The sequence below is a fragment of the Amblyomma maculatum genome, chromosome 1, assembly GCF_055883805.1.
Source record: "Amblyomma maculatum isolate TAMU_Amacu chromosome 1, ASM5588380v1, whole genome shotgun sequence".
Taxonomy (NCBI): domain Eukaryota; kingdom Metazoa; phylum Arthropoda; class Arachnida; order Ixodida; family Ixodidae; genus Amblyomma; species Amblyomma maculatum.
Genome location: NC_139344.1, coordinates 111753525 through 111770770, shown reverse-complemented (window position 1 = coordinate 111770770; position 17246 = coordinate 111753525). Strand labels below are relative to the sequence as shown.

The window sequence follows — 17246 nt, the reverse complement described above, 5'->3', positions numbered from 1 at the left end:
TTTGTTCTAGATTTCAGTGTGTAGTTTATTACCTGTAATTTTCCATGTTTCCTGTTGCCCAGTTAAGTCAAAGGAGGAAGGTGAGAACATCAATTTTCTAATGTTGGCACTAGCTGGGTAAAACGTCATCGTTGTAGAGCAGACCGCTACTTTTGCGGACTGAACGCGAATGTCTCATTTGTTCCCTTTAACGAAAAATGACTTGAAGTGATAATGGAATTTCATATGAGCTATGCAATAAAAGTTTGAACCAGGATTATTAAGCTAATGAAGAACAATAAACAGGAAAAGGTCCCATAGTCGACGGCTGTATTGGGACCTCCTGCCAGTCTTGGAGTGGATATAATTAAAGCAATAACAAAGAAGCAATTCAGCATAACTTTAAACGCCTATGAGCGAACAGGAAAGCTAGTACCATAAAGGACCCAGGTACTTCCGTCAAGTTAGAGTTATGGAACTCGTTTTAATTCGGTCGAGATAAGCACCCGCGCAATTAAGAAAAAAAAAAAGACACTGTGCGACAACGTGCTCTGTCGTCACCACCAAGATCTTGACAAGACTGGCGCACCGTAACAGCTTACGTGACTGCCACCGGATGGGTGAAAAGATTCAGCAAATGAAGCTGCGAACGTGGATATGAGTCTAAAGTAAAAGTCACGAGATATCCCTTCGCCATTTTACTCATACCCTTGCGCGCAGGTTCATTTGCTGACCCTTCGCCACCCATCTGATAGTTGTGACGCAGGCTGCTAGGAAAAACGGTCATGCACCGGCTTTGCTAATTCCTCAATGGTCAAGGCTCTGTATGCCTTAATGTGCCACGGGTACAGCGCTTTCATTGAGGGTGTCGTAAAGAGCCCAGATTCGCACCGGTGGTTCTGGTTCGTACGAGATAAACGTTAGCAGCTGCTAACGGCATGCTTTTCCCGGCGCGCCGGCTGCAGCAGCTAACTCTTAGCTTGTGACCAGAAGTAACGCTTGCTGCTCCAAAGCTGGGGTAAGCGTGTGAATGCAGACCACCCTTCCCCCTTTTGTGGACATACCTGTTATCACTTTTGCCACCCACGGTGAACACGACGTTGGCGTGCAGCGTCACCTGCTTGGCCGTCTTGGCGCAGGCGATGAGCTGCGTAGCGCTGTCGGCCGTCCAGAGGCGATGCAGCCCTTGTGCGTCGACTGACAGCACGCGCCGGCTGTCCGATGTCACGAACACGCTCACGATCTTGCTTTGGTGCTCCTGCACCACACGACACGCAGGTGCAAGCTCAGTGAACGTATACCGCGCGTCTAATCAGCGCCAACGAGTGCCGGAGTGAGGGAGAAGACATAGAAACAATGGTGCCACACTCCAGGCTTCAGAGTACCGATCGAGGAACTTCAGCCACAGATACCGTGAATCGGCCGAAGGCTGCAACTAAAGGCACATTCGGTGCTGTCGATCTTCTGAGCCCTAACCTTGACAATAAGGAAGAGTGAATTGCAAGAACGTTCGCACAGCATCCAAGGTAGATCACATTGACAAGCTACAAGCACGGCGTTGGGTTAGGCGCACCGAAGAGAAATTACACAACAGTTCTTCAGCGGATCAATAAAGCCTATTCATCTTGTAGCATGTTTTTTTTACTTTGTTTATACGAATTGGCTTGAGAAACAAAAAGCAACATTACTGAAATTAATCTTTTCTTGCAAAGAAAAATGCTTCAGAATATATTCTGTTAGAGGTTCTGTATGTAATTTGTTGCTTGGGTTGCAATTGTCATGCCTTAATTATGTGCACTTGTGACGTTTTCCTCCCTATGCATTTTCATAAAAGCCGACCTCAAGGTTTTCTCCATTTCAAGCTTCGTGTTTGGCAGAGAATAAGGTTTGTGTTGGTTTGGTTTGGGGGGTTTAACGTCCCAAAGCGACAAAGACTGTGAGAGACACCGTACTGGTAATATTTGGAAATTTTGACTCCCTGGGATTCTTTAATGTGCGCTGACATCGCACAGCACATGGATGCCTTCCTCTTCGCTTCCATCGAAAAGCAGTCGCCAAGGCCGGGATTCGATCCTCCTTGGGCACAGTAGTAGAGCGCCGTAACTACTGCCCCCCCCCCCCCGGCGGGGGAAGAGAATAAGGCCTCATATATATATATATATATATATATATATATATATATATATGTTGAAAAAGCTTCCATGAGCTCGGTTAGAAAAATACGCAAAAAAATATAAAACGTTTGTAGCTCAGAACAATTTAATGACGTTTCGGCCGCGGAACCGGCTTTCGTTAGAAAAAGCACGAATGCTTAGCAGTGTCATATATATAGGTTGGAGATATCAGCATGGCATGAAAATAACAAAAACAGAAATATTTAGTCCCAAAAAGGTACGTGGCGAAGCGGTAACATGAAACTGCAATGGCGTAAACAAGATGTGATTACATATCGTGATTCCAGGTCAGCGGCGTTCAAAAAAAGTAAGCAGTGAAGGCGAAATGCATGTGACAAAATGCAAACATAGCACAATGCGATACAGAGCACGCGGTGGTTATATAAAAGCAAAACAATGCATGTACGAGAATGATGCACAGTAGTGATAAAAAATATGAGATTACTGGGAAATTAACTGATACAAATGAAAACGAACACAGTAAAAGCACATGTGCGAGCGTATACTGTTATGACCGTGCATGGTCCGCACTTGCGCGCACTATTGTTCGCCTGTGGGCATGGATATGTGCTGTGGGACGTGCTGTTGGTGCAAGGGCTCTAAGTGAGCCTGTTTCCATGAATCTTTTTGTGTGAGCCTGCCTTTTCTTTGTCGAGACCCTGCAAATGCCAAATTGGCCCTGTCAAGGGAACGTCAAGAAAAATACAAAGAAACGTCGCCCTGTGAGAAATAGCCGGATGTGCTTTTGTTCAGTTGTTCACCCTTCCCGTCGAGAAGCGCTCTTGTCAAATGAGGAATGCCTATTGTCCAAAGGAGACGACAGAGTGACACGTCCGCTGACGTACAAGACAAGAAAGGAGCATGACGAATACGGCCATTAGAGGAATTCCCGGGAATGCAGGAAACATTTGCAATTGCCGGAAAGGGACAATGCTGGGAGCAGTATGTGGCGCGCACGTGCACTTGGGTTTCTGAGAAGGAAATCCACTTGCCGCAACCACCATATCGGATCTTTGCAGAAGAATAGAAATGTACCTCCTCGCCGTTCCCAAGCTCTACCCGCCAACAAGTGACCACGCCCAACGAAACAATACCGGACCAGTCAGTGCATCAGACCATCAGTGCAGTGATGTGTTCGATTGGATGCCGATATCTGAGGGGCGTGCCCTGGAACTGGTTGGTCAGCATCTTCAGAGAGGGGCTGGACATAGGGGGTTTTAAGGACGTTGCAGAGCACGAAATGACGCTCTGAGCCCTGGGTAAACGGCTCATCCAGACGCTTCTCGCTGTGAACTCTTAACGCTTGCCATTTTGCTGATATACCCTTTTTTTTCACGTAAATACGTTTTCTCAAAGTGCCATTAAAACTGCTTGTATATATTTTACCAACTTCGAAGATTCAATCCTTCATCAACCCGGAGTCTCTGCACGCTACCAAGTGAAGGCCGGGTCGACTTAGTCCCAGCGTCACGACAATACGTTGTTTAAAAAGAGGACACCAGCCACGACCTCACTGATATTTGGAAGGCCGTCCAATAGGACGAATTACGACAGGTCGGGTAATTTTACAACGCTTTCATTATTACCTGACGAGACAGCTTTAAATGTACGAATTAGGAACGATTCCCTCACTTCTCGGTCGGTGATGATCTAAATCTTAATTCCAAGACTGTACCCTTTAGTTTATCAAATGAGTGATCCTGAAGGCTTACATGTTTGGATTATGGCACATTAGGAAGGCTGATACTATGGACTTTGAGGTTAAACCGCAATCTAAATATGCCGCAGTTTTCCCAATATACTGAAGCCGGCAAACAGAGCATTCAAGCAGATAGACTACATTTTCGGTGTCACATGTGTAATTGCCTTTTATCTTTACCTTGTAATTAGAAGCACGGCTACTTGTGGCGTGATCATTTGGGAACAAACTTTACACCGGGATTTTGTGCAAGGCGAACAGCCGCTAAAAAGTGAAGTAGTTATTTTGGAGGATATTAAGAGGTCACGTAGGTTTTTAGCACGCCGGTAGACTGCTCTCGGTGATTCTTGGAAGATATCCTTCAACCGCTCGCTCTGAATTAGGATATTGTGATGCCTTTTCAGAATGTGTTACACTGGGCATTAATGCCGAGTAAGTTAGCACAAGGTTCGTTCGCTGTTGTGGAGTAGGTTCTTTATGTCTGCCAATAAGAGCCTTACGGTAAAGTGCGTCTGCTCGTTTAAAGGCGTCATTAATCATCTTTGGTCGATATTTTTGTTTAGTAAACTTTTCTCGAAGTGTTTCACAGTTGTGGAAAAAGTCTGAGGGCTCGGAGCATATTCTTTTAAACCGGACTGCCTGACTGTACGGAATGCTCGTCTTGCAAAGTTTTTTTGTGGCTACTAATAAAGTGTAGATACTGATGGCAGTCCTATAAAGGCTGGTAATTAGTTGACCGTTACGCATTGACACTGACACATCAAGAAAATTATTACTTGAAGCCGAGTAAAAGTGTGAAATGGAGATTGACGGATGGAAACAGTTAAATTCAGCACTGAATGTGCCTAGCTTCGCTTCCCCGTGATCCCAGACAAGAAAGATGTCATCAATAAATCTTCCTTTGAAGAACGGTTTTAAATTCTGGCTCTCTAGGAATGCTGTATTAAGGCAACCCATAAAATATTAGCATAATTAGGCCCTATTTGCGCGCCCATAAAAGTTTTATTAACCTGAACATAATGTACATCGTTAAACTCAAAGTTGTTAAATTCAAGTATCAGTCATAGGAGAGTGCCTAAAGTGGAACTATGAACTGGCCTGTCTGTGCAGTGCTGGTTATACACTTTCATTGCGGACAGGATGCCATCCTCATGTGGAATATTTCTATAAAGCGAAGTTACATAAGTGAGAAGCAGGGAATCGGGAGGGATTGTGAGGTCTTTCATATCACTAAGGAAGTGAGTGGTATCCTTTAGAAATGAAGGAAACATGGAAGGAATAACATTATTGAGCGAGTCGACGTAAATTGGGAGCATTTCTGTAACAGTACCAACACCATAGACGATGGGCCGGCCTGGGGTCTTTTGCTTATATATCTTAGGCGATAAGTAAAACCTACCAGCGACTGGACTAAGCGGGACTAGCGATCTTTCAAGAACCACCTAGAGCAGTCTACAGGCGTGCTGAAAATATACGTGACCTCTTAATTTCCTCCGAAATAACTACTCCAGATTTTAGCGGTTGTTTGCCTTACAAGAAACCCCGGTGTAAGGTTTGTTCCCAAATGATCACGTCACAATTAGCCGTCAGCACCGCTTTCAGTTACGAGGTTAAGATAAAAGGCAATTACACATGTGAAATCCAAAATGTAGTCTATCTGCTTGAATGTTTTGTCTGCCGGCTTCAGTACATTGGGCAAACCGCGACATCATTTCGGTTGCGATTTAATAACCACAAAGCTCATAGCACCAGCCTAACTAATTTGCCATTATGAGGATCACTCATTTGATAAACTAAAGGCTGCTGTCTTGGAATCAGGATTTAGGTCACCTCCCGACCGAGAAGTCAGGGAATCGTTCCTAATGTAAAGCTGCCTCGTCTGAAAGCGTTGGAAAATTAACCTGCCTGTCGTAATTCCTCCCATTGGACGACCTTCCAAATATCAGTGGGGTCGTGGCTGGTGCTCTCTTTTTAAAAAAACATATACGCTCAAATATTGTGCTTCTCCTACGTTCGTTTTTATTTGTATCGGTTAATTTCCCAGTGATCTCACGCACGCAAGCACGCACGCGCGAGCCTGCGTGTATGTATGTATGTATGTATGTATGTATGTATGTATGTATGTATGTATGTATGTATGTATGTATGTATGTATGTATGTATGTATGTATGTATGTATGTATGTATGTATGTATGTATGTATGTATGTATGTATGTATGTATGTATGTATGTATGTATGTATGTATGTATGTATGTATGTATGTATGTATGTATGTATGTATGTATGTATGTATGTATGTATGTATGTATGTATGTATGTATGTATGTATGTATGTATGTATGTATGTATGTATGTATGTATGTATGTATGTATGTATGTATGTATGTATGTATGTATGTATGTATGTATGTATGTATGTATGTATGTATGTATGTATGTATGTATGTGTGTATGTATGTATGTATGTATGTATGAACATATAGGCGCGCACGCCTCAAAAGTGTCCACATTTTGTTTCACGTTATAACTACTTCAAGGCATTTTTCATTGCACAGATTGGAAGTGTGGATAAGCCCACCTCCATATCTTTGTGCAATGACATCACCTGGAGCGACGCACGAAGACGGCATACTAGGCTTATTCTCAACAGCAACTCTTTGTAGGGAAACGTTAGGGGATACAGGTGCACGAGGTGTACAATAATGCAAACACGGGGGCCAGTTGGTTGATCATTCTGTGGAATACTGCGCTACTTGATATACAGAGACAAATGGAAGACGACACACGAATGAAGCGCTTCATTCGTGTGTCGTCTTCCATTTGTCTCTGTATATCAAGTAGCGCAGTATTCCACAGCACGAGGTGTGTTTCCTGCTTTCACATCATATCACGCTGTTTGGTTTAGCCACGCCCCATAGTTTGCTTCCGCGCCGCTGCCTCGAAGGCCGCCGGTAGGGAAATCTCGTTTGCGTCGAAAGATAAGCAAACGACATAATCGCGATCAGTCCGCCTCTCCGTTTGGGCCCGACCGGACTTAAAGGGCGCATGAAAATCTATTTACTCAAACTAGAAACGCGCACGAGGAATACGCATCCATTCAATGCTCTCTGCAACGCAAACATTTTAAAGCTAGGTTTTTAGCATTGAACATATGGGAGCATATTAAAATGGTACTGCTCCTCTCCCGTTCAACTTCCCGTTCAACTCTCTCTCTCTCTCTCTCTCTCTCTCTCTCTCTCTCTCTCTCTCTCTCTCTATATATATATATATATATATATATATATATATATATATATATATATATATATATATATATATATATATATTGCTTGGCGGTGTTGGCGAAGTTGGCCAGGAGGTGACGGTGTATAAATGGTTTCACTATGCAATTACCTTCACCACAATCATTTCCTGCCTTTAGTGCGTGTATGTTACCTTTAGGTAGCGTTCAGAGACACCTCTGAGCAACAATCGCCGTTTAACTCGCTTAGAGACAACCAGTGAGGAGAAAAAATTTGCCGAACCTTACCGTTGAGAAAACGTAATTACATCTCAAGGGGGAAGTTGAACATGTTGCGTTGCAAACCTTGCACTTGCTTCGAGTGCCAAGGAAGAAGTATCATCATCATCATCATCATCATCATCATCATCATCATCATCATCATCATCATCATCATCATCATCATCATCATCATCATTATCATCATCAGCCGGACTATACCCACTGTAGGGCGAAGGCCTCTCCCTTATTTCTCCAATTAACCCGGTTCTGTGTGTTGCATTTTCACTCTGCATTTAACCTATATGCAGAGTGCATCATGAGGAAGGCCGGTCTGGACGAGTCTTCAGCTGGAGTGAAGATTGCTGGAAAACGTATCAACAACCTTAGATATGCGGATGATACCACTTTAATGGCAGAAAGTGAAGTGGAACTCAAGATACTTCTGATGCGCGTACAAGAAGAGAGTGAGAAGTTTGGGCTTAAACTGAACATTAAAAACACAAAGATCATGGCGCCTTGCCCTATCAAGTCCTGGAGCAACAATGGACAAGAAGTGGAAGCTGTGACTGATTTTCTCTTCTTGGGCTCCAAGATTACCTCGGAAGGAGACTGCAGTCATGAAATTAGGAGACGCCTGCTTCTCGGAAAGAGAGCAATGGTTAGCCTTGACCGCCTAGTAAAGAGCAGAGACATTAGTCTGCCAACCAAGATCCGTATAACTCGTGCTATGGTCTTTCCAGTTGTGATGTACCGATGCGAGAGTTGGACTGTGAAAAAGGCTGACCGCTGAAGAATTGACGCGTTTGAATTGTGGTGCTGGCGAAGACTCTTGAGAGTTCCTTGGACTGCCAGAAGATCAAATCAGTCGATATTGTCGACCATAAACCCTGACTGTTCATTGGAGGGTCAAATTCTAAAGTTAAAGCTCAGCTACTTTGGTCATCTAATGAGAAGAGAGGAATCGCTGGAGAAAGATTGATGTTGGGAAAGGTTGAGGGAAAAGGAGAAGGGGTAGGCAGCGAACGCGATGGTTAGATGGCATTCTCGAGGCACTGCAGATGAAGTTATGTGATGTTAGGAAGATAGTGAGAGACCGGAAAGCGTGGCGTGACATGGTCCATAGGGTCACGAAGAGTCGGACACGACTGAACTGAACTGAACCCGGTTCTGTGCTAGCTGCATCCACTTGACCCCTGCGAACTTCTTAACTTCATCCGCCCACCTAACTTTCTGCCGCTCCCTGCTACGCTTTCCTTCCCTTGGAATCCAGTTTGTTACCATAAGCGACTATCGGTTATCCTCTCTTCGCACTACATGTCCTGCCCTTCCCCATTTCTTTTTCTTGATTTCCACTAGAATGTCAGGAACTTGAGTTATTTCTCTCACCCACTCCGCACGCTTCCTATCGCTTAATGTTACCCTACCATTTTTCGTTCCATAGCCCTCTGCGTTGTCCTCAACTTAAGTAGAATCCTCTTGGTTAGCCTCCACGTTTCAGCCCCATAGGTGAGTACAGGAAAGATGCAACTGTTGTACACTTTCTTCTTGAGCGATACCGGTAAGCAGCTAGTCATAATGTGCGAGTGCTTGCCAAATGCGCTCCATTCCAATCTTATTCTTCTTGTTATTTCCTTTTCATGGTCCGAATCTGCGGTTACTACCGGTCCTAAGTAGACATATTCGCCTACTACTTCCAGTGTTTCGCTACCTAACGTAAACTGCTGTTCCTTCCCGAGGCTGTTGAACATTACCTTAGTCTTCTGCATATTGATTTTCAAGCCTCGCTTTCTACTTTTCCTGTCTAGGTACTCAATCATTATTTGTAGTTCATCTCCCGAGTTACTTAGCAAGGCAATGTCATCAGCAGATCACAGATTACTGAGGTATTCTCCATCTACCCTTATCCCTAACTGCTCGCATTTCAAGTCTCTGAATATTTCCTCTAAGCAAGCTGTGAATAGTACTGGGGAGATCGTGTCACCTTGCCTAACACCTTTCCTTATGGGAATGTTGTTACTTTCTTTATGCAGAGCTATGGTCTCTGTGCAGCCACTATATCTTCCAGCACTTTCACGTACGGCTCGTCTACCCCCTGATTTCGCAATGCCTGCATCACCGCTGAGGTTTCTACTGAGTCAAATGGTTTTTCGTAATCAATGAATGCTATGTATAAGGAGTGGTTATATTCCCAGCATTTTTATATCACCTGGTTGATGGTATGGATATGATCGGTAGTAGAGTACCGTTTCCGAAAACCTGCTTGATCGCAATCTAAGGTTGTCCTGATTTTATTAGCGATTACCTTAGTAAATACCTTATACGTAACAGACAGTGATTTTTAGGGTCCTTAGCGTCCCCTTTCTTATGAATGAGGATAATGTTAGCGTTCTGCCATGGTTCCGGTGCCGTCGGTGACACCAGGCACTGCGTATATAACGTGGCCAGTTTTCTAGCCCGATACCCCCCCTCCCCCCCAACAAACCCAACAAACCAACCAACCAACCATTTTCTAAAGAAATATTTGTAAATTATAGGCTCCATGCAAGTCTTTTAAATTTCACTCCAAAACTCACAAAGACCACCTCTGTGAATTTCTTGCACTAGAATATTTTTACGGGGTGATCCTCCTTGGTCCACAATCGGGACGATCGCTTGGTGGCCTCGGGTGACGTTACGGATGAGGAAGAAGCGGGCTGTGGCGCAGGCAGGAGCGCTCGCGCTAGGCCCACCGCAATTCATTAAACCGTCTCGCAGTCATCGGCCATCTTTTCTCTCTATGTTTTCTTTGTTCATAGGCTTGTCACCCCGTAACAATATTACCGCCAGGAGCACTTCAGGGGTACTTTAAAATCGGCGTTGGCGCGGTTTAGGCTAGTACTTCTTCAAAACTAGACGGTGCGGACGTGCTCCAATCTCGCTTGCGGTGAGAGGGGCTGAAAATAGGGTGCACCTTGAACGTGGAGACCACCAGGCCAAGCGTGAGTCCCCACACGCGAAGCGTGTTGTCCTCGGAGCCGGAGACGACGAAAAGGCCGTTGGGCGCGAACGCCAAGCAGGTGATGGCGGCCGTATGACCGTCTAGGTTTGTGTGCGCCTCACCGGTGCTCATCTGCCACACCTTGAGCTGGCCATTGCGAGATCCTGCATTCCAAGAGTTGACTTACATGACACGATAATCTCCGTCACTGCGAATGAGGTTGAAATTGTTGGCTTTGCGCAGTATACTGCCAACAAGTGCGGCATCATAACGAAACTTAATGGCGTTTTCCAATCGGCGAACTGAGGCACCTCTCGGAATTCGTAAAGGAGCAAGATGTCCGCCGTGCTTCAATCAGGAGTTCGGATCTGAATCCAAAACGACCATCGAAACTTAGGTTTTGCTGGGCAAAAAAACTTGCTCCGGATCGCCCGTTGGAATACGCCGTTAGATTACGAAGTAAGGCTGATCACCTGTGGCGCAGTTCTGTTACCTAACACTTCTCTGCCACCTTTAGTCTAAGCTCACAGAAAGGTATCCAGCGTCTATCGCCGTCACTTGTAACCGTGTTCAATGTCACGCGGGTATTTTAAAAGGCGTGTGGAAATCTGATTCCGATTTTTTCAGTTTATTCACTTTAGAGCGAGCGCAAAGAGCAGTGCCCGTACCTTCTGAACTCGAGCATGCCAAAGAGGCGCCGTAAACATTGCGCGTGCTGTTGTGCAAACATAAATAAGTGCAAAGAGAGCTTCTTAAGAAAATAAGGAGAAATGGCCATCGAAGAGCTGAATTAACCCGACTCTTTCGTGTCGGAAGACGGCGCCGCCCGAATATCAGCTGTTTTCTCTACCCCATGTCATATCTACCGAACGTGACGGCACTGTGGTTGGAAATTGGTCACTTCATTTGAGGAGCCGTCTTGGAGTTTATACTACGAGAAGACTTTAAAAAATTATTTGAACAGTGCGAGTCAGAAGCCAGAGGTGTGCTTACCTGTGACCGCTACGCTGCCGTCTCTGGAGAGGGCCACACATGAGACGGGGTCCTTGTGAATGTCAACTTTCTTAGACTTGGGCTGTGGGTGGCACATCTCGCTTTTCTTGAGATAGAAGTTCCATACCACAATCTTGTTGCCGGCAGCCGTAATTAAAAATGTGTCCCTACTTTGAGCCTGCAAAGGTGACAGGGCGATACTATTGTTACTAGAAAGAGAAAGACCGGCATCCCTAGAAGAGTGGGAGGCAGATATTTCATTCGCGTCAAGAGACAAGCTGAGCCAAAGGTGGCAAAAAAGAGCGTGGCTACGTGTGATACGATCAAGATAAGAGGATTGCTCGCGCACCGCCTTAACTATAAGCAGCTCTCCATTGGACAGTACTTTACAGCGCTAGATGCATTGGTTTAGTCCATACAGTTTTGCTTTGCTGGCCTTGTCGGGCCATCCATATGTCCTCATAGGCAGTAAAAAGACAGACAATGATATGTTTTTGTGCAAAACTGTTGGCTAGCCCACTCTATCCTACTCCACCCTCCTAGGGAAACAAACGAAATATACCCAAATGCTTTATAATTCAAGACTGCCATTGATACAGGAAGCGCTGTTTTTCTAAGCGGCATTTCAGTGCCAGTGCGCTTCATGCGTGGCGCCATCGTTCTGTATATTCTTTCGAGAACCAGTCAGCGTAGATGAATCATTGTTGAAAGTGAGCAGCTGTGAATTGTTTTCCACTGAACGCACATCTACATGAAATACAGGTATGGAGAAATTTGTTCGGGAGCGGCCTTTCCCGCCAGAAATTGAGACGCCGCAACTCGTGCAAATTTAGTAGCAGTTCTGCCATCAGTTGATTAGGATGCTGCCGACCTCATGAGATAGCGTCGCCGAGATGGACACTCGATATTCGGAAATCGCCAGCACCCCTTTTGGTTTCTAGCAGCCAAAATGCAGTCGCTTCGTCGCGGGGAAAGTACACGCACGCACCTGGATGGCGACCACAGCGGAGTCCGGGTGCGCGGCCAGCGTCTGCACTAGCCTCGCCGAATGGACGTCGAAGACGAAGGCCTTGCCGTCACGCGTGCCCAGCACGCAGCGGCAGTTGTCGCGCGCGAAGGCAAGCGCGCTGACGCGGCCGGCATAGCCCTGCAGGCAGTGTACGTCCGAGCCGGTGGTGAGAGATCGCACGCGCACGCACTGGTCGGCGCAGCCCAGCAGCAGAAACGTGCTGTCGCCGGAGATGCTGAGCCTCTCCACAGCGGCCGGCAGCGACAGCGTGTTCAGCAGCGTGAACGTCTCCAGGCACCAGATGCACACCGTGCAGTCCGACGAAGCTGCGCCGCGGGCCAAGGGTTTCAAGTTCTGAGCATGGCTGGGTTTGGCTACGCAACGGTGCGTTGCGGAGGGGCTCATGCATTCCAAGAGAGCATGGCTCAAAAAGTTACTTCCCACTCAAATAAAACCAGTCGCTAATGTAGTGGCCATTCGCTCTCTCATAATAGCGTGATGTTGCTGGAACCGCAAACCTGGCCCGCAACCTTTCTTGGCAAGTAATTCCATTTGTTAGTGGACACGGCTTGCTTCTGCAAAGGATCGCGTCTGCGGCCAGTCGTTCCTTCATGCAGTCTGGTGAAAACATCAGCGCACTTTGAGAGGCTCCCTGGCTCCAAACATGCGAAGCGGCCAGAATTTTATTAATATTTTCAGAATTCTTTTTCTTTCAAGTGCACATTATAATTTGCTATTTTTTTTCTTTTGATGTATGAAAGAGTAGCATGCTTTCTAATTCTCAAAGCGAGTTTACTGGCTAGAAATACTAATAGAAAATATAATACGATGCTAATAGGATTTTTGCGCATGCCGCAACAACTCGCTGAAAGCTACACGGAGGTTCTACTCATCTTAAAGAAAAGTTCACGTCGATCCTAAACATCGTACACACCGTCTAAAATTTTATTCCTTTTGTCATGTCGCGCTGCAGAGCTTTCTCCCTCAAAACTGACGAGCTGTAATCAGTAGGTTTTCACAGATAGTTACGTCTGTTATTAAATAAAATCGCTGCATAATATGAATTGCAAGAAGGTTGCAAATGGAGGGAGATAGATAGATGGGTTTATTGAAAGGAAAAACAGAGAGGTTGGCCGGAATGATTAAAATCTGGCCTGCTACTCTGCACTAGGGAAGGGGGAGGAAAATGGAAATGGAAGTGGAATAGAGATATGAAGAGAGAGGAAAAGACAACAAGTTGAACCTTATTCGTATCACGTGGGTCCACAGCGTGAAGAAAGCCGGAGAAAAGTATGACGTTCCAAATGCAGTTGCGGCGTCTTGCAAGCTGAAGGGTTTCAGTGTTGAAGTAAAGAACGATATGAACAGGAAGTCAACAATGCGAAAATAGCACATGGAGTGTCCGTCGAATGCACCGTAAGGAATCGGAACAATATGGCGCTCACTTGTGAGAAAGTACGTACAGTTTCAATCCCTCTTAGCGGGAACACGGCTCCGCGTAGCTAGGCACCTGCGGAGCGCCATATCATCTAACCCGGTGAGGAATCAGTGCACAGTGACGCAAGAGAAGGAGTTTCCTCGAGCGGTGCCTCGTGTCCGGTGCCACTTTGCATGAGTTTGTTACTGGTTCAGCCGCAATGGTACACCGCAAGAGCTCAGCCATGCGGAGCTGTGTTCCCGGTAAGTGTGGTTGACTCTGCACACTGGCCAACCAGTATGGTGTGTGAAGAAACGCCTGAGTGACCTCTACACCTTTCTTTTAATTAAATTCCACTCTCTCTCTATCTCTGTATCTCGTCTGCGTTTGCATAACCGCTTTTCAGAAAACAGAAGCATTGTGGATTTAACTTGAGTTTAATTGCAGATTAGCACCTTTATGTCGAAAAAACAAAATGTGTGCTTCAGAGGAATGATGGCCTTGTGTCACATTTATAGATATCAGCGTTTCATTTCCGGGGAAAGAGCCACGTGAGTTCGCATTTTGAACTTGCCTACGAGCGAACATGACTTTCTGAACACATATGATCGGCATTGCTATTTACTTTGTATTGAATATTTGTTACCAACGTACTTACTGTTTTTGCGCATGTGAACACATACGATTGTCTGCCCTTACTAGAATCAAATGCGAGTTAATGTTTACCCTGTACATTTCCTCGCCCTGTTCCGGTTGCCCTACATCTGGTCCAGAAAGGTGTGAAACGAAGTAGACTATGCTCAATGGCAATAATAACAGCGGTACCGGCCCCAAAGCGATGCAATATTAAGCGGGGCGTGTACCAGTGGCGAAGATGTCGTCGCCGCGGTTGACGGCTACGGCGCTGACTACGCCGCGGTGGTTCTCGAGACGCTGCACCAGCTGTCCAGTGTCCAGGCGCGCCACCACGACCACGCCAATCTCGGAGCCGCTCAGCACCAGGTCCTCGGCGTTAGTGCATGCCACACACAGCACGCCGGCCACGTGATGGCTGCATCGGACACGGAGGGAGGAAGCCCGCCCTTACTGCTTTCCCTGCATTCTTCTCATAGCAACCAGTTTATTGAACGCTATAGCCGCAGTACTTTAACATGGCTTCCGTGTGCTATGGCAGAAGCGGCTTGCACAGTAGCGTTCTCAGACCAAACGCTTCCCGATCACTGCTTGTGTTTAGCGTGGAGTGCGTCTAATATCCTGCAGCCACCGGGCGAAAACGCGTATTATTTCGCTTAACTCGTTAAAAAGATTTGGATTTCTTTTCTCATAACAACTGCCCACTGCGCACTTCTGTTTGGTACTATGTGAATGGCAGTAAGTCCATTCCCGCGCTTACTATATTCGTATAAAGGGAATGATTAGCTTATTAGCTTATATAGTTGAATGTCCCAAAATGACTCACGCTATAAGAGATCGTAATGAAAGACTTCGGAAATTTCGAGCACCAGGGGCTGTGCAACGTGCACTGACATGGCAGAGTACACAGGCGCCTCACTTCTAGCGTCCCGCGTCCTTGGGTTCAGCTGTCGAGCGCTTTAACCACTGATCTACCAAGGCAGAGCGCAAAGCGAATGAGGAGACATGATGCAAGTAAGATAACATTACTTTGAATAAGCCCGCCCCACGGAATTTCACGCCTGAATATTTGCGTAATGAGTCCAGTGCGTAAAGTAAGCCAGTTATTGGCTTATTTTTAGCTTACAAGACAGTGGTCATGCTTGAAACCGTTTTGAGACACAATTATTAAGACTTCATTGATATGTTTTAACGTTTTATTGCAGCAGTACTAATCACGGCAGTCCAGTACGCATCAAAGCATTCTTCTCAGGATGTGAAATGGTGCTTCAAGTAGAACTTTAGTAACTCCTTGTCCGTGCCACAAGCCTTAAGAGTGAGCTTTTCAGAAATGCAATGACAGCGTTTGAAACAAAAAAAGAACACCGTCACTCTGACGCGAACTGAGTCCATGAAGGGGAAGGGCAAGAACCAAGAAGAGCTCTCTCAAAGTTTCCTACACGTAGGCAAACGATCTAACCACCCTTGAGAGTGATCCCGTAGTGCTGAAAACGGTATGCACTGGCTTACCTGAGTCTCCCCTGAAGCTCACCGGTGGCAGGATCCCAGACGAGCACGTCCGTGTCCTCGGAGCCGCTGAGCAAGTGCAGGCCCGAGGTGGACATGTGAAGGCAGGTGATCGCGGCCTTGTGGCCTACACGCGAAAGCCAGCGACATTCGTCAGGACATCTTGTTCTTCACGGCTTTTCGACAACAGTGCACTAGGCTTATTGTAATCGCATGTACAATACACCGAAAAACTCAGAATCGCGCGCATGAACTTCATCGCTTCAGCGAAACGTTGCCTTCGACACCCCCATGAGGATGTCATGGAGAGAATCCCAAACACTGAGAGATAAACTCAGGGAGATACTTGAGCTGTGCCTTAAGTGTATGACGCGATAGCGTTGATAGCTCTCTCTTGATAGCGGTCTCTTATTTAGGCACAACCACTGTTATTTGTCCATATTAGTACATTACTAAGCTTCGTTTAGGCCAGCAGTACAAACACATCACTTCTCTCGTACTTAGCGCAGTCGGCGTGCCTACGTGGTCTAGTAAATATAGCGTGCCTGTCTGGTGACTCTAAGTGCATGGGTTAGAATTTCGACTAAAATATGGTAGTGTTTTTAAGCAAAACTATTTACTTTATAATTTAAGTCGTGCGAGTTATGCGCCGACTTTTCATTGACATTACAAGTCATCTTTTTAATTAATTTCCTTCCAGACATCCCGACGTCTCGCGTGGGTTTCTCGACACAACACTGCTGCCGCGCCGACGCCGGGCTTTCCGCTCAACGGGAGCCTTAACTCGGTCGCAGTAAAAATCGAACGTTTTTTTTCGCGCAGATGAGTACAGTTTATTACCAAGGCGTAGCCCCGCGCATGCGTGCATATTTTAATAAGCATAATGTACGAATTGATAATCGAGGATTGATGAGTGCATTGTGGATGTCGCCCAAGGAAGCCCCGAACGAACCCTTCAATCCATGGGTGCACGTTTTCACAGGCCATCATCACCACCACCACCACCACCACCACCACCACCACCACCACCACCACCACCACCACCACCATCATCATCATCATCATCATCATCATCATCATCATCATCATCATCATCATCATCATCATCATCATCATCATCATCAACAACAGCCTGACTATATCCCCTGCAGGGCGAAGGCCTCTCCCATATTTCTCCAATTAACCCGGTTCTGTGCTAGCTGCATCCACTTGACCACTTGACACAGGCCATCAATGAGGTTTTAATGTAATTTTCTTGCCCGGCAAACTTTTGTGGCGCCTGTACGTTAGCAACCGCACGTGGCACGCGGCGTCCCTTACGTGACAAAGGCCAGGGCAGGCACCATCATCTTAAA

General features: G+C 46.0%; 1 protein-coding gene across 1 annotated transcript in view; it reads right to left on the bottom strand.

Moving 5' to 3' along the window:
- LOC146203500 (protein qui-1) overlaps positions 1 to 17246 on the bottom strand; it is a 587371-nt gene that overhangs the window by 24772 nt on the left and 545353 nt on the right. The window contains exons 19-24 of the mRNA XM_084588801.1: positions 15895 to 16018; positions 14616 to 14803; positions 12315 to 12661; positions 11327 to 11504; positions 10307 to 10497; positions 1044 to 1237 (exon numbers count right to left, since the gene is read on the bottom strand). Of these exons, the coding sequence (XP_084444927.1) occupies positions 1044 to 1237; positions 10307 to 10497; positions 11327 to 11504; positions 12315 to 12661; positions 14616 to 14803; positions 15895 to 16018 (1222 nt within the window). The remainder of the gene's footprint in view (positions 1 to 1043; positions 1238 to 10306; positions 10498 to 11326; positions 11505 to 12314; positions 12662 to 14615; positions 14804 to 15894; positions 16019 to 17246) is intronic.